We start from the raw sequence: 22,745 nt of genomic DNA, 5'->3' as shown, positions 1-22,745 counted from the left end.
TTATAGGTAATTGTTTTGGTCTGCTTTGTTCTTCGAGACAAGGTTTCTCTGTGTAGCCTTTGCTTTATAGGTAAGGCTGGTCTGAACGGAGATCTGCCCGCCTCTGCCTCTTGAGTGCCAGTATGAAAGGCGTGTCCACCGCTGGCTGCCTGCGGCCAGTCAGCTCTGTGGAGCATGGCTCCTGAGCCAACTCCACCACCCTCATAGTGCTCGGCACAACCCCAAACAGTAACTGCCATCCTCCCAGCACCCGGTAGAAATGAGATTCTTGATGCTTAAAGATTATCCAGATAGATTTATATAACAGCAAATACTCAATACACAAGATGCCACACAATTAGAACTCTTTTCCCAAATATCTAACCTTGATGATAATAACTGCCTTTGTTAGCTAGAGACACAAGGGTAACATCTGCCTCCATCTCTCCTCTCCTCCTTCTCCCCTTCCTCTCATTCCTTCCTCCTCCCAACGCCTAGCCCCGCCCACCTCTTCTCTATCCAATGACAGAGCTCCACTGCAAATACAATGGGCAGGAAAATACAGCTGCCTGGCAGAATACTGTAGTTATGACTGACTGAACTTGAAGGAACATAAGTTCTCTTTTCCCCCTTCCCTTTTTCCTCTTGCTCTGGCCCTGCTTCACTCCACCCTTGCTTGCTCCAGCCCAAAGTACACTGTTGCTGTCTTCAGATACCCATATGAGGGCATAAGATCTCATTACGGATGGTTGTGAGCCACCATGTGATTGCTGGGAATTGAACTCAGGACCCCCTGAAGAGCAGTCAGTGCTCTTAACCACTGAGCCATCTCACCAGCCCACTCACTAAGTTCTTGCTCTCTTCTAACTACTACACTGGCCTGTTCCTTAACTACACTATAAAATCTCCCAAATCATTTTCAATACTTCCAACTGAAGTTCACCAAGTTGTTTCCCTTATGTGCATTTAAATTTCTTATTATTTATTAATTATGCATACGAATGTGTTCTCTGTAGGGAATAGTTTTGTGCACATGTATCCTTGGAGGCCAGAAAGGGGCATCAAATTCTCTGGAGCTGAACCCATGGGTGGTGGGTGGTAAGGTAGCGCTAGCTCTCTGTCTCTGTCTCCCAATATCTTTCTCTCAATATCTATCTCTCTCTCAATCACACTTTCAATATCTATCTTTCTCTCAATATTTCTCTCTCAATCTGTCTCTATCTCTCTCAATCTCCCTCAATATCTCTCTCTCAATATCTCTCAATATTTCTCTCTCTCTCTCTTTCCCTCCGCCCCAGCTATGTGCACTGGGAAACCAACTCTGGCTCTCTGAAAGAGCTTCGAGCTCTTATTTGCTTACCCATCTTTGTAGGTGAATCTGCACTGTGTATGTACTTGCAGCCTGAGGAGGTCAAAAGTGGGCATCAGATCCCTGGAACTGTGACTATGGGTGACGGCGAACCACCATGGGGGGGTCTCAGGGTTGGGAATCAAAACCAGGCCCTCTGCAAGAGCAGCACGTGCTCTTAAGTGTGAGCCAGCTCTCCAGTATCCCTCCCTATAGTCACCAGTCTTCAGATAAAGTCACGGCCGAGTCTTGGTTACTCAGTATGGCCAAGTGTGATCTTAAAAGTGCATGTGCAACACACTCAGTACTCACATCAAATCAATCAGTAAAGGACTGGCAGGGCCCAATGCTGACAGGTGACTTCCAGTCTTTTAAACTGGCAAAGAGAAGCAAGTCACTTGAGTGTAAGCTTTAGAAGGAAGAGCTGCTCTGACCCTGTGACACGGATGAGCCAGGAAGCTGCGACGCTGCATGCAATGTGCCCACTGGAAAAAAGGAAAAGGTGCCTAACTCTACTTCTGAGAGGAATCTCCAGCAGTCAAATTCAAATTCAGAGAGAAAGGCAGCTGTCCAGGGCTCTGAAGGTAAGGAGTGGGGACTTACTGAGAGGGTACAAGGTTCCAGCACAGGACATGAAGGGGGTGCCCTGCAGCTGGAAGTGGATGCCGGCTACAGAACCGTGTGACTGTAATGAGTGCTGCAGAGTTGTTCATATTAAAATTTTATATTGTGTATACTTTACCACAATTTTAAAACATTTTAAATAAATTAGGAAATGTGTACAGTCATGTCTACCAAATAAATAAAAAGATTAAATAAAAGTGCCACCTCGAATGACCATCTAGTTTTTAACTGCCTGGCAAGTGTGAGGCCCTCCTGTACTCCTAGCAGCATGAAAACAGAGTAAACACTAAGACACTAACTTACTCTTGTTTGTCTGGGTGCATCTGTTGTCCTCCGGCTCTAACAAACCCAGCATCCCGAGGCCAACAGCCAGGTGTGCCGAATTCGCACACACTGACACACAGAGAAAAACCAGACCAACAACTCACTGCAACAAGTGTTTGCGTGGAAAGCTGTCTGGCAAAAGGGTTTGCTTCCAATGCCACTACAGCAAACGAAGAGGAGATGAGGCAGGAAAGATGGAGAAGCGAGTGGCGCATGGACGGGGCTGAAGGCGCCACAGCTGTGGTGGGAAGAGAAGGGCTGATAGAGGAGCAGGCCATTCATTATGCAGCAGAGGGGAGGATGGCATGCAGCTGCCTGAGGCTTGAGTGGATCCAGCCCCGAAGCAAGCTGCCCAGCCACACTATTTCCTGGGTCTGAACAGCGACAAGATATTCGAGAAAAATGGTCCATTTATTGGATTAAACCTCCTCAAAAGACCTCCATAGTCTGTCCCTCGGCAGAGAACCTTGTTGGGATCAGTGGTCCGCACTACCACTGGAGACCAACAGCATGGACCGTCTCCATGGAAGCACGTGAAAGCCTAGGATCCCAGCTCCCACTCGCAGACTGTGAAGGGCAATGAAGCTATTCCTGCAGCGCTATCAAAGACTACAGACACAGTTGAGAGAGATGAATGTAAAGGACTCTGGGACAACTCCAACCCCCACCCACCCCACTGCCCCCCAAAGGTGACAGCCCCAAGAGAAAGCCATCAAGGACAACTCCTAAGAATACTGTGGTGGTGATGCCAAGGCAGCTCTGGCAGGAGTGCGGGAGACGGCTGGGGCTCCAGGGCACTGGACACTGGGCGTTCAAGCACGCTCCAGTGAGCATGTGAGCAGCATAAAATGGACTTTTTTCCTTCGTTGTTTTAGTGGGGAAGGCGGCCGTGGGAGAGGGGCGGGTGTGTGAGGACTAGGATAGGTTAAGTGCAATAAGGGTGTGTGATGTGAGGTCTCAATCAATACAAATTCAAATATGACCCAGAGAGGGCGGAGTTTCCCACCGCGCACTCTGCAGCCTCCCTGCACTTCTCCCACTGAGTCACTGAGAACCAGCTGCTGCTTTCCTGCCCAGGCCACACAGACAAGGGCAGTTCACCTAGTTACCACGCCCTGCAGCAGGCCTATAAACACAGCTATTAACTGCTCATGATCTAGTCTTCTAAACAAGCCACCTCAGTCTGTTTCTGAGCTTGGTTATCTGTAAGCAGAGGCCTTGGTTTTATTCAGAAGGGCCCCAAAAGAAGCCAATGCTTAAAAACAAAATATTTATTGCCAGGTGTGGGAGTACACACCTTTAATCCTAGCACTGGGGAGGCAGAAGTAGCTGGATCTCTGTGAGTTCTAGGCCAGCGTGATTTACAGAGAGGCCCAGGACAGCCAGGGTTATCTCAAAACAAAACAAAAAGTTGTTGAATAATCTATGACTGTCTAAGACGTCCAAAAGAAATCTTAATATGCTAATCTATCTATATTGGGCTGGATACAGCCCTTGCCATGCAAGCCTGAAGACCTGAATTTAAGCTCTAAGACAACCCCCCCGCCCCCCAAGGAAGGAAGGAAGGAAGGAAGGAAGGAAGGAAGGAAGGAAGGAAAAAAAGGAGGGAAGAAAGGATACAGAAAAGGAAAGGGAAAAAAGAACATGGTTGGGCTGGAGAGCGGGCTTAGTGGTTAAAGCACTGCCTGCTCGTCCAGGGGACCCAGGCTCTATTCCCAGCACCCATACGGAGCTAATAACTATCTGTAACTCCAGTTCCAGGAGATCCAATGCCCTCTTCTGGCCTGTACAGGCAGCAGGCATGCACGTGGTACACAGATAGATCTACAGGCAAAACACTAAGTCTTAAAAAATCAAAGATTAAAAATGTACAGTAGCCGGGATCTGTAATCTCAGAGCTGAGCAGACAGCTGGGCCCCCAGAGGAGCCACATCAGTTTTGCCTTCAGGCCAGTGAGAGACCTTGTCAAAAGCAAAAGCAGAAAGGTAGGCTAGAGATAAAACAATGTGCCACATCTACATGAGGAACAAACTTGGAATCCCAGAACCCACACTTAAAAACGTACATGGGGCTGGAGAGATGGCTCAGCAGTTAAGAGCACTGACTGCTCTTCCAGAGGTCCTGAGTTCAATTCCCAGCAACCACATGGCGGCTCACAACCACCTGTAATGGGATCCGATGCCCTCTTCTGGCCTGCAGATAGAGCACTCAACATAAGTAAACAAATCTTAGTGGTAGGCACTTGTAATCCTAGCAGGCTTACAGTGAGATGAGGCATAAGAAGGAGAATCCATGGAAGCTGGCAGGCCAGGAAGCCTGGCGTATGCATGCTCAACAAGAGACCCCGCCTCACAACAAAATGGAAGGTGAGGAAGGACACCCTAGGATGAGTCTGCATGCCCATGCACCACGAGGGGAGTTCACAAGCAGTACAGCAAACCTGCACTATTACCACGGTCGTCAATGCCATTGCTGGGAGGTCACAAGCCCTCATGGGGAAGCTGCTGCTGTTCCGCTAGAGGGACAAATGTGTTCATCGGCTCCTCCAGACAACTGCTTATGACCATAGAGTGCTGCTGCTGTCAGCTCTGCTAGGGAAGCCTCTTTCTCCAGTGCAGCCATGGCTGCAGAAATCACAGATGATCCACGCACTGACAAGACAGGGCTGTCGACACTCAGTCCTGAGTGCGATGCCTGCATCAGCCCTCCAGGGTGAACTGGATCCGCAGGAGTGTCTGCGGAACTCTAGGCATTCAACACTGAAGACAGAAGGGGGGCGAACACGTGCTCTTGGGTCATACGACCATTCTCAACTACAAGGACACCTAGGAGGCACTTTGTGGAGAGGAGGGAGAATGAAGACAAGTCCACATCAGCCAAAGGGCAGTGTCTACTATGTCAGGGACTGAAGTTCCCATACTGGACAGCTCACAACTCCAGGAGATCCTACATCTCGAACCTCCATGGATACATACATACACACACACACACACACACACACACACACACACACACACAGCCAGGCACATCGGCACACACCTAATCCCAGCACTCAGGAGGCAGAGGCAAGTGGATCTCAAAAAACAAAAACAAACAATATCCCTGGCTGTCCTGGAACTTGCTTGGTAGACCAGGCTGGCCTTGAACTCAGAGATCTTCCTGCCTGTCTCCCAAGCGCTGGGGTTAAAGGTGTGTGCCACCACTGCCACACTATTTCTTTAACATCTACTGATGATCTGAGCCTAACAGTTTGATGGTAGAGTGCATGCCGAGATTGAATAAGCCCCTACGTCCAATGCCCAGCACTGAGGAGACCTTATATAACCACTTTCTGTGTCTTCAAAGAGCATATACGATTGCTGCAGAATTCTACAAAACAAGCCTGCCATACCCAGCAGACACTGAGGCGGGGCCACAGCACAGGGGCAGTCTCTAAGACTGTTACTGACTTTCTACTAGGAAAACCTATACCAGGTCCTCTCTGAGACCATTAACAACAGCTTCAACTCAGTAAGCCATGCTGACATGTAGGTGATGTCTGATACTCTCTCTGAACACACTGCACACCGATGCAATAAAAACAAGAATTCTTTCCATCACTGAGGGAAAGAGGCAGAAAGTGTACAATAGTTATTTCTGTTTGATCTTAAAATACTTCTGAGAAAGAGTGTCTTTGTTTGGGCTTCATTGCTGTGAAGAGACACCATAACCATGGCAACTCCTACAAAGGACAACATTGACTGGGGCTGGCTTACAGTTAGAGGTTCATGGCAGGAAGCATGGCAGCGTGCAGGCAGGCATGGAGCTGGAGGAGCTGAGAGTTCTACATCTCAATCCACAGGCAGCCGATGGCGACTGTGAGCCACACTGGGCATGGATTGAGCATAGGAGACTGGAAAGCCTGTCCAAACAATGACATACTCCCTCCAACAAGGCCACACCTCCTAGTAAATGCCAATCCCTATGGGCCAAACATTCAAACACATGGGTCTATGTGGGACCATTCCTTTTCAAACCCCCCACACCCAGGTGGCCTTCAGCTCATGGTCCTGTATGTGCCCACGATGTCTAACAAGGTAAATGGAAAGTGTCTCAAGTAGCTCAAGCTAGCTTCAAACTCACTATGTAGCCAAGAACCCCAGATTACGTATGGACCCTCCTGCTCCTACCTCCCAAGTGCTGAACTGCAGGTGTGCACTAGGCCCAGTTTTTTTTTACAAAGTGCTGGGATCCAACCCAGGGTTTTGTGCATGATAGGCAAACATTTTACTGACTGAACTCCATTTCCAGCACAAAGAACAGTGATTTTCAAAGATAATTTGCTAAGTGTCACATAAACTTTTACAAAGGCACACTGTGAGACGGGAAACACAGTAATTACTGCGGTTAGTGCCACTACCGGATTTTGTGATGTAAAATGTTACCAACAGCAGAGAGGAATGTTGAGTTATTCATTTCATTTTTCATTTGTTCCCTTATTAATTAAGAGGCAGCCCCTTACTCCTCAGCCCAGGCTGGAGCTCAGAGCGGCTTACACTCACAGCGGTGCTTCTGACTCTGGCTCCTGGTCTCTGTGATTACAGAACTAACTCACCACAGCAAACTCCAGAGACCAGGGAAATCGGATTTTTTTTTTTTTAAACATTTTATATATATGGGTGTTTCGCCTACATGTATGTCTGTCTGTGTATTACATGTGTGCCTGGCACTCTTAGAAGCCAGAAGAGGGCATGAGTTATAGACAGCTGTGAGCCTGTGGGGGCTGGGAATTGAACCCAGATCCTCTGGAAAACCAATGCTCTTAACTTCTGAGCCATCTCTCCAGCCCTGTAACTCATTCTTAATGAGCACAAGCCAATAAAAGCATGTACAGAATTTAGACTAGAAAAAAATACTGTATGTTCTGAGGTACCATAAAAACACATATAAATCATTCACAATGTAAAACTAAGCCTACAGGCTGAGAAAGGGATGTCTTCCTATGGACTGCAGGACATTATCTAGAGACTGACCTGATGGAACAGGGCACCATGCAAAGCCACAAAGGACAAGCCACACACAGGAGACATTTTAGAGCTCAAGTAAGGCACATCTGGTAGACACATAAGAGGATATTTTCTGAGCCAGTACTTCAGAAGAGGCAGGAGGATCTCTATAAGTTCAAGGCCAGTCTGGTGTACATAATGAGTTCTAGGCCAGTGAGAGCTGCATAGTTTTACCATGTATCAAAAATAAAAATGGGGTTAGAGAGACAGCTCAGCAGTTAGGAACCCTGGCTGCTATCCAAGGACCTGGGTTTGGTTCCCAGCACCTACACTGTGGCTCACAGCTGTTTCAACTATGGTTCCAGGGCACCAGACACAAATAGGGTATAGATATACATGTAGGCAAAATAGCCATACAGATAAATACAACTGTTCATAAAACGAATCTGCTGTAACAAACACGAAACATCTTTATGATGGAAAAACTGGTAGTAAAGTGGGCTTCAACCCTATTTAGAGACTTGCCCAAAATAGCTGTTTCTGACAAATGCCTAAGCTGCTTCTGCCCACAGTATTCACACACACTGCTGCTGCCAGGATACAGATACATGATCAGGGCAGCTTCTGCTGCCAGAGCTGTGCACGCTGCACGCCATAGCTGGGTTGATGTCTCTCATCCCCCCCACCCCCTATTCTGGTTAACACTGGCGTTGAGTCTACCTGAGACATGTATGTCTATTCAAGCCTTCCTTCTCCATGTTACTTGTTCAGCAACTTTTGTGGATTTGCCCAAAGAAAACGCATGTCCTGCCCTGCGTGTGTTATTTCCCTAGAAGCAGCACCACAGCCAGAGTGAGCCTTCTCCGTTTCAGTTTCCTCTCCTGGAGGTGGATGGATAGGCCACAGATAACTACCTCGAGGCTGTCAGATTTAAAGACTGTCTAACCTCAGACATCCCTCTCCTTAAAGAACCTCTCTTCAAGCTAAAGGGTACAGAACCAGTAAATCTTTCTTTTTTCTCCATAAAGCACAGTGGAGTCTATCCTGTGCAGTTAGAATGAGGACCCCCTCAGTGGGAGAGTTGAGCCTGAGGCCTTCTAGCCAAGTGCCACCTCAGGATCTACAGTGTGGAGCAGAGTTCACTCACCTTTCAGTCTTCCTGCACCCTGGCCCCCAACCTCTCATCCAGCGTTTGTCCCTAGCCCTCTGGACAGTTCTGTCCCAGCACAAATCAACTGACCACACCAACAAGGCAAACCTTTCCTGAGCCCGCGCCATGCCCTGACAGGCACTTCTCTCTTCAGTGTCTCAGGGCCTCAGGAATAGGAAGAGCTTGGAAGGCTGCTGTCTCACACCCCATCCCAGCACCAGGGAGGCAGAAGATGGTGGGTCTCGGAGTTCAAGGCCAGCCAGAGCTACAAAGACAATTTGTCAAGACAATAGGGAGGGAGAGAGGGAGGGAGGGAAGGAGGAAGGAGGGAAGGAGGGAGGGAGGGAAATCCTTAGTCAACTTCCAACTCCTGGTCTCATACCATGCTCTAGAATCAGTTCCTGAGAGACATCGCCCTCTCCAGCTGCCACAAACTGTGACTAAAGGTGTGAGCCACCATGCCTGGCTTAAAGCCATTGTCTTGAAAGGACCTGAGTCACCTAGAAGACACACCTCTGTGGCAGGCAGCATCCAGAGATGATGAGCTGAGGCTGAAAGACCTTCCAAGAACAGCCCAGACAGAAAGGGGTCCCAGAAGCAGTAGAAGTGAGGCTGCCTGCCGTCTCCTGTGCAGTGAGTCCTCTGAAGCTTCCCGTGTGTGCTCAACACCAGCCACACCGGGAGCATCCAGGCCTCTGGCTCTGGATTGGGACTGCTGAGGTACAGAGCTTCACAGTGTGCTCACCTACCAGTCCTGGTCCTCTGCTTTCCCACGCAGCTACACCCCACTTCCCCAGAGTAAGGACAGCCACTGTGACACCCCACTTCCCCAGTGTAGGGACAGCCACTGTGACACCCCACTTCCCCAGTGTAGGGACAGCCACTGTGACACCCCACTTCCCCAGTGTAGGGACAGCCACTGTGACACCCCACTTCCCCAGTGTAGGGACAGCCACTGTGACAACCCAGTCCTGTGTGAGCCAATCAAACAAAGCCCCTTTGTGTCTCCCCCTCTGCCATACCCCACTCTACCTTCCCCCTGTGCATGGTTGGCTCTCCAGCCCTCTTTAAAGCCCTGAGCACCACCATGGCTTCACCCATGTCAACTGCTGTCTCAACTACTATCACAACTAACATCGCTATCCCACCATGCCTGACAAAATCAAGTTCTAGATTTTCTCTAAAACTAATCGCTCTTCAGAATGTCCATTTTTCCTGTCCCTAGGCTGTGCACACTCTCGGTCTTTGGGACAGCTCTAGGAGACACTAGGTACTGAGTTTGAAGGACAGGCTACGCTGGTATGCGTCAATCTGGGCCTTGGCATCAGTGTCTGTCTGCTTAGCTTCCTCTGGATGCAGGCTCTGTGCACAGAACATTTACTGAGGCAGTGTGCACTCAGCGACTCAGTTTGAGGCATAAAGTCAAAGCACAGAATGTTGTTTTCTGAGGGCTGTTCTGTGGGTGATTTTAGAAGTGTCTGGCTGTGGGAAGAAGGACACTTATCATGTGTATCTCTAGCCAGTCCTTTCCTTAGTCTTCGCTTCTTTTTGAACAAAGTCCATTCCGCCTTCCAGCCTAGAGCTTCCTGCTTTCTCTCGGCAGAGACGGGCCTGGGCAAGAAGGAGAAAAGAGTCTTCTTTACCACACACTTGGACACTTCTAACAGGCTTACAAGAACAAGATACCCAGACCTGTGAATCCATGGCCTGGCTAGCCTAGGATTTTCTCCCTAGAAAATTCCTATTCTCATCTTATTATAGTTTAATTTCTTTATTACATTTTTATTTATTTCATGAGTGCTGGACCAAGCATGCATACAGTGTGCCCACACAAGAGATACAGCTGTGTGTGGAGGTGAGAGAACAACTTTCTGAGTTGGCTGTCCCAGAGGTCCAGCTCTGCTCACCAGGCTTGCAGATAATGGTGACTTTGCCCACTGAGCCATCTCAGCAGACCAGGTGTGTTCGTCTTTAAACTAACCCGACACAACCAGGTGTCCACACCTGCACCACACACTCCCAACACCACCCTGCATTCCAACTCATCCCCAGATTCTTCCAAACCCTGTCAACACCTGCCCAACACACCTGTCTCAGAGTGACCTGTGCCCCGCACACAGACGGAGGCTCCTATGCCACATCCTGCATGTCTGAATCTCCACTAGTTAAGTCTGTCTAGACACCATGGTACACCTTTTCATAACAAAAATTTATTCCTTTTTTGAGGGAAAAAAAAAAGTGTAGCCAGGCGGTGGTGGCGCACACCTTTAATCCCAGCACTTGGGAGGCAGAGGCAGGCGGATTTCTGAGTTCGAGGCCAGCCTGGTCTACAGAGTGAGTTCTAGGACAGCCAGGGCTACACAGAGAAACCCTGTCTCGAAAAACAAAACAAAAGTATAGTTAGTACCTGACAGAAAGGTAATCTCAGACAGTAGCTTAGGAATACTGCAGTCTGCCTCCCAAGAGCTGGGATAAAGATGAGAAGCACCATGAGCAGCTGACACTGCTATACCTAGAGTCTTTCCGGATTATTGTTCTAACGTACTTTATGAATAAAATCTAAATGTTTTGTCTCCTTGGGGTCTTGTTTGCTCTTTGCTTTTGAGATGGTCTATTATGGACAGTCTATGGTGGCTCTAAATTCCTGATTCTCCTGCTTCTATCTCCCAAGTGGCTGCGTGTGTCCCACCTCACCTGCTTCACCTTAGAGCTGAAGGCAGACTCCACATGCTACAGAAACATGGGAGAGCAACACAGGATAGTACATACAAGCTATAAGCCATGCTCAACCCCTCAAGTGACCAAATGAGTCCAGCAACTGAGTCACCTCAGCCATCAGCAGCACAGGAAAGCATTTCCCAGCCACATAAGCATCCAGGGCAAGCACAGGGCCACTTAAGTCCCACACAGAAGGAAAGCACTAATACAAGCTGACTGCTTCCTGGGGCTGAAGGGCTCGCTCGGCAGATACTGAGACTTGTTCCAACAAGGCTGATAACTTGAGTTCGCTCTCCCTAGGACCCACATCATGAAAAGAGAACCAACTCCTGAAAGTTGCCCTGACATGCACGCACATGTCCATACCCCACACTGTAAGAAATATGTATTTTCAAAAGGAGTTTGCTTCTCGACAGTGGTGGCTCATGCCTTTAATCCCAACACTTGGGAGGCAGAGACAACCAGATCTCTGTGAGTTCAATTCAAGGCCAGCCTGTCCTACAGAGCGAGTTCTAGGACTGCCAGGCCTATAGAGAAACCCTGTCTCGAAAACTAAGCAAACCAAAACTTCCAGACTGTCAGCAGAAGGAGAACCCTCCGCTTCAGGCACTGGCCAGCAGGCTTGCGGGTCTGGTACATACGTGTCAGTCCTCCAATAAATCCTTCCTGGTGGCAGTTTAACATCTGATGGAAATCCTGTGTCCTTTACATTATCCAGTAAGATGCAGAGAAGCAGCTATGCCTGGTGGCACATGTCTGTAATCCTAGCACTCAGGACGCTGAAGACAGGAGAACTGACAGGTGCAAGGCCAGCCTGGGCTACATAATGAGTTTGAAGACAAAACTTCCCCGCCCCTGGGGCTACAGCTGGCTCAGCACTTATGCACATGTGCTGCTCTTCCAGAGACCCACGTTTGATTCCAGCACCACATCCTGCAGCTCAGACACCTGCAACTCCAGAGAGAGCTGCCACCTGTGCTCTGTGAGCACCTGCAACAAACCTGTACACACATAACTCAAAATAATAAAAATACAAGTGGAAAAACTCCCTTCTCTCCCCCAACAAAAGTTTACACTATGAGGAACATAAAACCCCACTGGGCTGCTCCTCACCAGCCCTGTCTTTGTCAGGGTTTCTATTCCCGCACAAACATCAGGACCAAGAAGCAAGTTAAGGAGGAAAGGGTTTATTCAGCTTATACTTCCACATCCCTGTTCATCACCAAAGAAGTCAGGACAGGAACTCACATAGGGTAGGAACCTGGAGGCAGGAGCTGATGCAGAGGCCATGGAGGGATGTTACTTACTGGCTTGCTTCTCCTGGCTTGCTCAGCTTGCTTTCTTTAGAATCCAGGGCTACCAGCCCAGGGATGGCACCACCCACAACGGGCCCTCTCCCCTTGATCACTAATTGAGAAAATGCCTTACAGCTGGATCTCATGGAGGCATTTCCTCAACGGTAGCTCCTTTCTCTGTGGTAACTCCAGCTTGTGTCAAGTTGACACAAAACCAGCCAGTACAAGTACCAATCATCTTCTCACTGATGTCTGAGCACACAGTAAGATGGAAGGACCTGTCAGGACACACTACGGCGTGCGTTCCTGGAAGATAACAGCACTTCCAGAGTTTTGGTTATTTGTTCCTTCTTTCTTTCTTTCTTTCTTTTTTTTTTTTTTTTTTTTTTTTTTTTTTTTTTTCGAGACAGGGTTTCTCTGTATAGCCCTGGCTGTCCTGGAACTCACTCTGTAGACCAGGCTGGCCTCGAACTCAGAAATCCGCCTGCCTCTGCCTCCCAAGTGCTGGGATTAAAGGCGTTTATTACACACTAGTTTGGTGGCAGAGACAGACTCTTCAGGCTTATCCATGAATTCACCAAACAGTACCCAGCACCTCTGCACTCTGAGTGCCAAGATAGAGAAGTAACTGTTAAAATAAGTACATAAATAAACAACCAAGTCCCTGTCCTGTAGGCGAGCTTGCACTCTGGAGTGAGCAGGCAGTCAACAAACACACAACATGGAGTGGTCATGGGCCACCAAGGGAAAAGACATCATGGAGCTGCAGTGACAGTGGGCCAGTGTCATTTAACCATGCTGCTTCTTTTTGAGTTTTTACAGACAGGGTTTCTCTGTGTAGCCCTGGAAACCCTGGAATTCACTCTGTAGACCAGACTGGCCTCAGAGATCCACCTGCTTCTGTCTCCTTCCCAAGTGCTGGGATTAAACGTGTGCCCTCCCATGACCCAGCCTTCCTATGCTTACCAATGGTTTGAGAAGATGATGGTCAAGGACCAAATGGAGGGAGTAAGGCTGGTAAATAACATGGGAGAGAGAACTCTGAAGCCAAGTAGCTGGAGAACAGGGAAAGAAGGACCAAGGGCAGAGGCAATGTCAGAGCCACGGCGGGGGCTCAGCAGGCACATAAGGGACATGATCTGACTTCTGGGTTAGAGAGTCATTCTAGCACTGGGGTGGAGGCTAACATGGGAGGAAGGACAGAAGCGGGGAGGCCAGCTAAGCCCTGGCAACAGTCCAGGAAAGAAGCAAGACTGGGCTGGGTTAGGGCAGCAGAGTGAAGGTCAGGGAGAGATGGCTGCAGTTGGGATCCCAGCCAGATTAGATATAAGTATGGAGTAAGGAAAGTCCAGGGTGACCCCAGGGTGTCTAACCTGAGCTTCACAGCTCAGGAGGCTTCTCTTCCTCGGTGTACGAAGTATGGTTTTGCTATAGGAGAGGCAAGTTTGTGTATCTGGCTGTTGGGCATTTTAAGAGTAGAACCAAAATTTGAGTTTGAGGGCTGAGGGTGTATCTCCAGGGTATGTGGAAAAGTGAATGCCAGCACCATGCAGGAGTCCCTAAAGTCAATTTCCAACCCACCCACCCCACTTAAAAAAGAGTTCATTAGGCATGCCTATAATTCCAGCAGAACTTGAGAGGCTGAGGCAGGAGGATCACAAATTCCCAAACAGTCTGAACAACAGTGAAACCCTGTGAAGAAGGAAATAAAATCAACCAGCACCTGAAACTTGAGATGTCTATCAGGTTCCCAAATGGAAACGTGGAGCAGACGGCCGGCCATCAGTCCTGACTTCAGGAGAGTTCAGAGCTAAAAATAGGCTTCTGAAGGCATCAGTGTGAAGCCCCAAGGCTTAAGAAGAAGCTCAACCCCCACCTCTGAAAAAGAAAAGTGCTGGTGTGGGGTGGGTAGGTGGCCACTGCAGGAGGGCAGGCCTACTGGATAGGCAGGCATAACAGACACAGGTAGAAGGCTGGCTCTGTAATCCAAGCAACCCACGGCAGAGTTCTCAAACAATGAGTTTTAAACTGGGTGTGGTGATGGACTCCTGCCATTTTATCTATCTTCAGATTTTAAATCTGAAGCTAGAACTTGGTGATCTGAACCACACAACCATGTCCTTTCTTAAACACACACACACACACACTCTCACTATATATGTATAGACTACATGTATAGACATTGGGGGGTTATATATATGGAGAGAGGGGAGGGAGGGAGGGAGGGAGAGGTGCACACACACAAATGAATGCCTAAGGAGAAGCTTACCTGCTGGTGAACAGCCGTAAGGACCTGAGTTTAATACCCAGAGCCCAGAGTTTTTGTTTTTTTTTGTTTTGTTTTGTTTTGTTTTTTTTAAGAACATGGTGTACAGGTTTATAATCCTAGCACTAGGGAAGTGGAGACAGGTGGCTCTCTGAGCTCGCTGACAGAACAGCTTAACCTTTACCAGTGAGTCCAAGCCAATGAGAGACCCTGTTTCAAAAACAAACAGCAAAATATAAGGTAGACAACAACTGTAACAAATGACCTGTGGCCTACACACATGTAAACACACACATGTAAACACACACACATGTAAACACACACACGTAAACACACACACATGTAAACACACACACATGTAAACACACACACATGTAAACACACACACACGTAAACACACATGTAAACACACACATGTAAACACACACACATGTAAACACACACACACGTAAACACACACACACGGAAACACACACACGTAAACACACACACGTAAACACACACACATGTAAACACACACACACGGAAACACACACGTAAACACACACACATGTAAGCACATACACACACATGTAAGCACACACACACATGTAAACACACACACACATGTAAACACACACACACGTAAACACACACACATATGTAAACACACATATGTAAACACACACACACACATGTAAGCACACACACATGTAAGCACACACACACACGTAAACACACACACACACGTAAACACACACATGTAAGCACACACACATGTAAACACACACGTAAACACACACACACATAAACACACACACATGTAAACACGCACACATGTAAACACGCACACATGTAAACACACACATGTAAGCACACACACACACATGTAAGCACACACACATGTAAACACACACATGTAAGCACACACATGTAAGCACACACATGTAAGCACACACATGTAAACACACACACATGTAAACACACACATGTAAACACACACACGCACGTAAACACACACACGCATGTAAACACACACACGCATGTAAACACACACACACACGTAAACACACACACGTAAACACACACACACGTAAACACACACACGTAAGCACACACACATGTAAACACACACATGTAAACACACACACATGTAAACACACACACATGTAAACACACACATGTAAACACACACACACACATGTAAACACACACACACGTAAACACACACACGTAAACACATACACATGTAAACACACATACATGTAAACACACATGTAAACACACACACGTAAACACACACACGTAAACACACACACGTAAACACACACATGTAAACACGCACACATCTAAACACGCACATTTAATGGTAAATCTGCCCAATCTAGGCATGCAGCATTCATTTGATACTTATTGACTTGTGTTATTCTCTGGACTCCCTATGGGCAAAAGATTTACCACAACACGCACACATCTAAACACGCACACATCTAAACACGCACACATGTAAACACACACATGTAAACACACACATGTAAGCACATACACACACATGTAAGCACACACACACATGTAAACACACATGTAAGCACACACATGTAAGCACACACACATGTAAACACACACACGTAAACACACACATGTAAACACACACACATGTAAACACACATGTAAACACAAACACACGTAAACACACACACACGTAAACACACACACACATGTAAACACACACACACATGTAAACACACACACATGTAAACACACACATGTAAACACACACACGTAAACACACACACGTAAACACACACACATGTAAACACACACACACGTAAACACACACGTAAACACACACACGTAAACACACACACGTAAACACACACACATGTAAACACACACACATGTAAACACACACACACAGTGTCTCTGTCTCTCTCAAGAAACAGAAGTGATAGAACAAATACATTCCTGGCAGGGCACAGTGGCTCACGCCTTTAATCCCAGCACTCCTGCGGCAGAGGCAGGGGGATCTCTGAGGCCAGCCTGGTCTATACAGTGAGTTCCAGGACAGCCATGACAGCACAGCAAAACCATATCTCAAAAGGAAGTACTCCTAAAGAAAGATCTGTCTAACTTGTACCAGGTGATGAAGACAGACATGGGTTGCACACAGTAGATGTGTAACTTGTTATTGAGAAATACGAATCATCTAGAAGCAAAAGTAGGACTAGGGCAGGGAGTTTTAACGGCAGCTGTTGTGATGACGAGCACCTGCCATCGATCCCAGCAGTTGAGAGGCTGGGCAAAGCAGGAGCAACCAGTTCAAGCCCATCCTGGTCTCCTTGCAGAGTTAAGGGGCTATCCTAGACAACACAGTTGAGACCATGTGAAGAAGAAAGACAAACCCAAGAAAACAAGAAAAGACATACAGTATGACCTCAGGCCACACCCACACTGTGGGAAAGCATTAGAGAAAAGCCCCCCTGACTGCTTTAGAGAGAGGAAGAGCAGAAACGCCCCCACTGTAACCTTAGAACAATGTAAAATTGGACACCAGGCAGGACTCCGCCATCTGAGCTGCTGAAGCCCTTTGTTATCTCCTAGGGACTGTCCCAGAGCTTTACTGCCCTCTTCTGAGCTTGCTGGAAGGTGTGGTCTGCAGTGACGTCCTACCCATCCCTCTGGGGGATTTCAGAGACAAACACTCAGGCCACCAGAGTCTACCCACTGAGGATCCCAGATCAGCCCCTCCCCATCGACTAGGTGAGCTCTAGAGTCTGAGAAAACACCACACAGCAACCCACCAGGCAGAGCTGGCACTCACCACGGAATGCCCTTAGGTGGTAAACCTCTCTTTAGAGGGACAAATGGCTGAGGAGTCCTTGGAGAAAGCATCTGAGGTACCCACCAATGACCCCTCCAACTCATATAAAGCCAGGTAGGGCCCTGTCTACAAGCCTCCTACAGTCATGCCAAGTGGAGACAGGAGGATCCCTGAGTGTGAGGCCAGCTAGCCTGGCTTGCCTAGCAGCAAAGAAAGCTTCCCTCAAGATGGTGGAAACAGTACTGATGCGTGGCCTGACCTGGACACCAGGCCCCAGCAGACACAGGCCCCCAGTACTCACACACACAAATACATTAAACACGTTTTAAGAACCACTGAACTCACATTGGCTGCCCTGGCTCTCCCAGGCACTGGAATGTCACCTGGTACCTACTCAGCATCAATGACCTTCTCAGAGGTCAGCATCCATCACTGTCCATTCTAAAGACACTCCTCCGCCCTCCTGGTGGGAGAGCACACATAAGTCCTCCCCTGTCTTATCAGAGGCTCGAGATGAAGAGCTACCTCTCTGGGACAGCTTAGGAGAGTCAACACTGACTATGACAAAGTCGATGTGCATTACCCCATTTCTGAAGGGCATGGCTGATTCAAAAAACATAAAAGTATATTTGTATATTTGCTAATCTTTGAGGAGCCAAGATTTCAATATAAAAACAGAGCTGCAGAGCTAGAGAGATGGCTCAGCAGTTAAGAGCACTGACTGCTCTTTCAAAGGTACTGAGTTCAATTCCCAGCAACCACATGGTGGCTCACAACCATCTGTAATGGGATCCGATGCCCTCTTCTGGTGTGTCTGAAGAGAGTGACAGAGTACTCATACATATACAACAAATAAATAAATCTAAAAGAAAGGAAGGAAGGAAGGAAGGAAGGAAGGAAGGATGGATGGATGGATGGAAGGGAGGAAGGAAGGGAGGAAGGAAGGAAGAGCGAGCTGTGGAGTGTGGGTGTGGCTTAGTGGCAGAGCACTTTGCATAGCATTCGAGCAGCTCTGGGTCCACTCAGCTCTGAAGGAGAGGAGAAAAGAAGGATCTAAGTATTTCAGCTGAGCAGTGCTCCCAGCACTTAAGATGTGGAGGCAGGAAGATCAGGAGTTCAAGACCAGCCCAGGCGGCTCCAATGTTTCAAACAAAACAACTTTCAGCCCAAAACAAAACAAAAAGAAGCACTGAGTTATAAGCTTTCTGTACTGTGCCACCCACGTAAGGTCTTGCCTCTAAATGGGATAAGCATCAGGAAACACTGGGAGGTGGGTATCTCTGTGCCAAGTCCCACAGTAACTGCTCAGCTCTCCAGTCTGCCTGTACTTGTAACGAAGCAGTGATTTCTTCCAAAACACACATTTGCAGTGTTTCTAAAGCACCCCCCACACACACACACAGAGTGACCCTTTCTGAACTAGAGTCTCACATTAAGGTTTACCATGACAAGACTGAGAAACAGATAGAACTAAGTGCGACAGAGCCTTCACAAGCATGAAATTCCACATGTGGGGTCAGGGGGCAGAAGGGGAGGAGGCCAGCTGCCAAGCACAGCAATAATTCAGGGCACCAAGTCACAGCACCTCGGGAACTATGTCAACTCTCACCAACGCCCATTTACAGAAATGTCAGGGGCAGCTAGTAGTATCCATAGGCAGGGGCTTTTTTTTTTTTTTTTAACCTGTTAATTTCAATTTACCAGCAGGAAAAACATCTACAAGTTTGGAAGAAAGACCTCCCCGGCACCGTGTGGCTGGGGAGGCTTTCCTGTGTCTCCGAGCTCTGACCTTGCGTGCTCCCATCTGTTTTCCCCTGACCACAGTGACGCCACCTTCAGTGAGAGCACAGTAACTGTGTTAAGGACTCCTGTCCTGACCTGGATGAGTTCTGGCGCTCACTGCTTGTCAGCTTCCAGGTGCTGAGTGATTTTTGGTCTATTTTTTTTTTTTAAATGTTTTAATCTCTTTCTTCACAATGTATGTTTCTCTCTCTTTCTTTCTTTCTTTCTTTCTTTTTTTTTCTTTTTTTTGAGACAGGGTTTCTCTGTGTAGTCCTGGCTGTTCTGGAACTCACTCTGTAGAACAGGCTGGTCTCGAACTCACAGAAGTCGACCTGCCTCTGCTTCCTGAGTGCTGGGATTAAGGTATGGGCCACCACTGCCCGGTGTATGTTTCTTGACAGTGGCTAATTTTAAAATCAAGGTTTCATTCACACTTACATTACTGCTGCACTGTGCTAGTGACATTCTGTAAATGAGTCTCTTCTGATTAAAGCCATAGTGCCCACTTTAAAAAAAAAAATAAATTAGACCAAATGCCCTCTCTGGTGAGAATTTCATTTTCCCCACAGAGCTAACAGCCAACATTTCAATCTCTGGCGCAGCCACTGAGAACATAGACGTTTCCCTGAACTAACACATCACTTTCCTTCCAGCACAACTATGTAATCTGGGAGTTAAACGGTACCGTAGAGATTATTCTATGGTCCAAAATCCCTCCGGACTGAGACTATCAAAATCCGCTCTGGGTAGACAGGCGCTGATCTGCAAATCCACCTAACAGACGCTGCACCTCACTGGGCTCTTCATGAGAAAGCCTGCTCGTTTCACTGAACAGAACAAGCCCAACAGCAGCCGGGTCTGCTAACATTCTTCTTCTTACCAAACTCTGACTCCAACAGCCACTGAATCTGTCCTTCAAGATTCACCTGACTGTCCTGCTCGTTGACCAATATGCAAAGAGAAATTCAGTTAAGGTAACTCCACCACGGAGCAAATGCTTTAATCCTTATAACAGTTTAAAATCTTAAGCTCAAAAAAAAAAGAAAGAAAGAAAGAAAGAGAAAAAGAAAGAGAAAAAGAAAGAGAAAAAGAAAAAGAAAAAGAAAAAGAAAAAGAAAAAGAAAAAGAAAAACCAAGCCCTAGGCCTGGTGTGACCTGCACAAGGTGGCAATAGGTGGCCAAAACACAGAAGCAAGCATGGACATTAAGGCTGCCGTCGGTCCATTAATAAAACTTTTAGCCAAAATCGGAAAACCTGTCGTTAAGGATCTTAGGTTTCCAGTATTTATTCAAAATACTCACATTCTCACCTCTAGGATGACCTTTTGACAAAAGTACAAAGGTCTTGCTGTACTCCTTCTACTTATAACCGCGGACGGACCTACCCAGTTCTGCAGGGCGTGAGGCATGCTAGTTTTCCTCCCGTTAACAGCCCAGATCCCATCCGACTTCCCACATGATCCTGAAGAGAACAAAGCTTCTAGAACAGCCTTCACCACTGACAGTTACACTTCACGTATTCTAAAGCCCGCTCGCCACTTACAACACGACCTTGCTTACAAACTGCGTCTTTGGGGGACCTTTTGTGAGGAAGGAAAGTAACAAAGTCTTCATTTCCAAAACTCCTGTTTTGCAATCCCTCCACAGCACAAAGAACGCTTTCACTGATTTTCTTCAGGCCGTCATTTCATTTAAATTCCCTCCTCCTTCTCCTCCTCCTCCTAAATATCTCGGGACAGTGATTCCTGGCAGTCCATCCGTCCCTTTCATTAGAGCTTTTCATAACTAACGGGTCAAGTTCCTGTCGCCCATTTCAACACGACGCTCACTGTACTGCAGGCTTGCCACCCCAGCCCACCGCCGAGGACCGGGATAAAACACACTCCGTTTCACTGCTTCATTGTTTTCAAGCTAACTGCCATCTTACACCATGCACACGACAGCAATGTGTCCCCGCAGGCATTTTATGAATTTCCAAAGCAGCTATTCTTTGTGGCAGAGCCGCAAAAATACAACCATGCGCCTTTCCCGAATCTCCCTTCATCGCCACAGAAACGGCTTTGTAAAGCCGGGAAAAAAAAAATTTTTTTTAAGTTCCTTCAGGAAAAAAAAATAGACTCTTAAAATTTTCTATTTTCCTAGCATACCCTACGAGTCATCCTATGGGGCACAGCAGAGAAACGTCGGGAATAAAGATCTTCAGAAATACAGCTCTTGATGTTCGGGAAGTTTTCCGGTCAATAATAATAATAACAATAACGTCAACCGTGTCCAATGCCCTTTCTTTTCAGGCTCCACCGCACGGACTCATCAGCTCAACGTTAGAATCGAACGGCCGGCCCCGGCTTGTCGCTGCCAGGGCTCGCCCGCAGCCACCTCCCCTCCGCCAGCCGCAAGCCTGCGGGAGGGAGCGGCCCTCGGCTCTGCCACAAAGGCCCGTGCACGTGTACCGAGCTGCCGAGCCGCTGCCCGGGCGAACGGAGGCCGGCCCCCGACGGCCCGCCGCAGGGTGGCATCCCCCTGCCTCGGGCCCTCTCCAGTCCCCTCCCCATCCCCCCTCTCCTAAGAAACCCCGTCGGGCGTCCCCGACCCCCCCCCCCGCCCCAGCGCCTCACCTCCTCCTCGCTCTCGCTGCGGAAGCACAGGCACGCGGCCCGCTTCTTGTAGCCGTCGCCGTCGTAGGTGCGAGTCTGGTTCGACTTGAGCTTCATCATCCTCCGGGCCCGGGTGGGGGGTGCCGTGCGGGGCCTCGGAGTCCAGGGAGGGGGAGCCTGCTGCGGACGGCCGCGCGCGCGCGCGCCCCAGGCTCGGTCGAGAGGGCGGGGAGGAGGGTCTGTGTGTCCGCTACACGGCTCCGCGGCGGGACAGCCTCATTGCCCCCGGCCCAGGCCCCGCGCCGCCGTCACGGCCGCCGTCGCCACCGCCGCCGCCCCCTCTACCGCCGCCGCCCCCGACGACGACCGCGCCGCCATTTTGGACGCGCTGCGTCAGCTGCGTAAGGGCACGCGGGCCCGCGGGACGGCCGCGCGTGCGCAGCGCAGACGGCGTTCGGGAATCGCGCCCCGCGCAGAAGAGTGTCTGCCCCGAAGGCCGCGGGGGCTGGCGCGGCCGCTACGCAGACAGCGTAGGACTGGGGACGGCGGAAGCTGGGTGAGGCGTGGCGCGTGGGCGCCACCCGAGACCCCACGGTCCGGGGAGCCTCTGGGCAGAGAGCAGTGACCCGCCCAAGGTCGCCGGGTGAGCCGCCCAGCCTGACCCAAGGTCGCGCTGCTCAGATGACAGCACCAGTCTGCTGTCCCTCGCCGCAGACCGTCAACCTTAGCTGCTGGGGATCAGGAGTGGGGCGGGGCGTGTGTCTGCTCTTAGTGCTCTGTTGATGACTGTCAGGACATGTGTGCATCCTGCAGCCATTTGTGCAAAAAAAAAAGCGAAAGCTGACGCTCAGGGCCACACCACTTGCCTGGCATGCTTGAG

The 22,745-nt window shown here is 48.7% G+C and overlaps 1 protein-coding gene across 3 annotated transcripts in view; it reads right to left on the bottom strand.

Annotated features, from left to right (window-relative positions):
- The window catches only part of Nudt3 (nudix hydrolase 3), a 50,357-nt gene extending 28,078 nt beyond the window's left edge, over window positions 1–22,279 (bottom strand). Inside the window, exon 1 of one of the 3 annotated variants that reach the window (XM_034524080.2) lies at window positions 21,887–22,279. In XM_034524080.2, coding sequence (XP_034379971.1) covers window positions 21,887–21,985 — 99 coding nt within the window. In that variant the 5' untranslated portion in view covers window positions 21,986–22,279. Of the gene's footprint in view, window positions 1–20,656; window positions 20,789–21,418; window positions 21,836–21,886 lie in introns of those variants that run through there. The other 2 variants (XM_076916525.1, XM_076916524.1) reach the window with 2 other exon arrangements.
- Window positions 22,280–22,745: the final 466 nt, after the last annotated feature.

Source organism: Arvicanthis niloticus, chromosome 20 (assembly GCF_011762505.2).
Source record: "Arvicanthis niloticus isolate mArvNil1 chromosome 20, mArvNil1.pat.X, whole genome shotgun sequence".
NCBI lineage: Eukaryota > Metazoa > Chordata > Mammalia > Rodentia > Muridae > Arvicanthis > Arvicanthis niloticus.
This window is presented reverse-complemented; position numbering and strand designations above follow the sequence as displayed.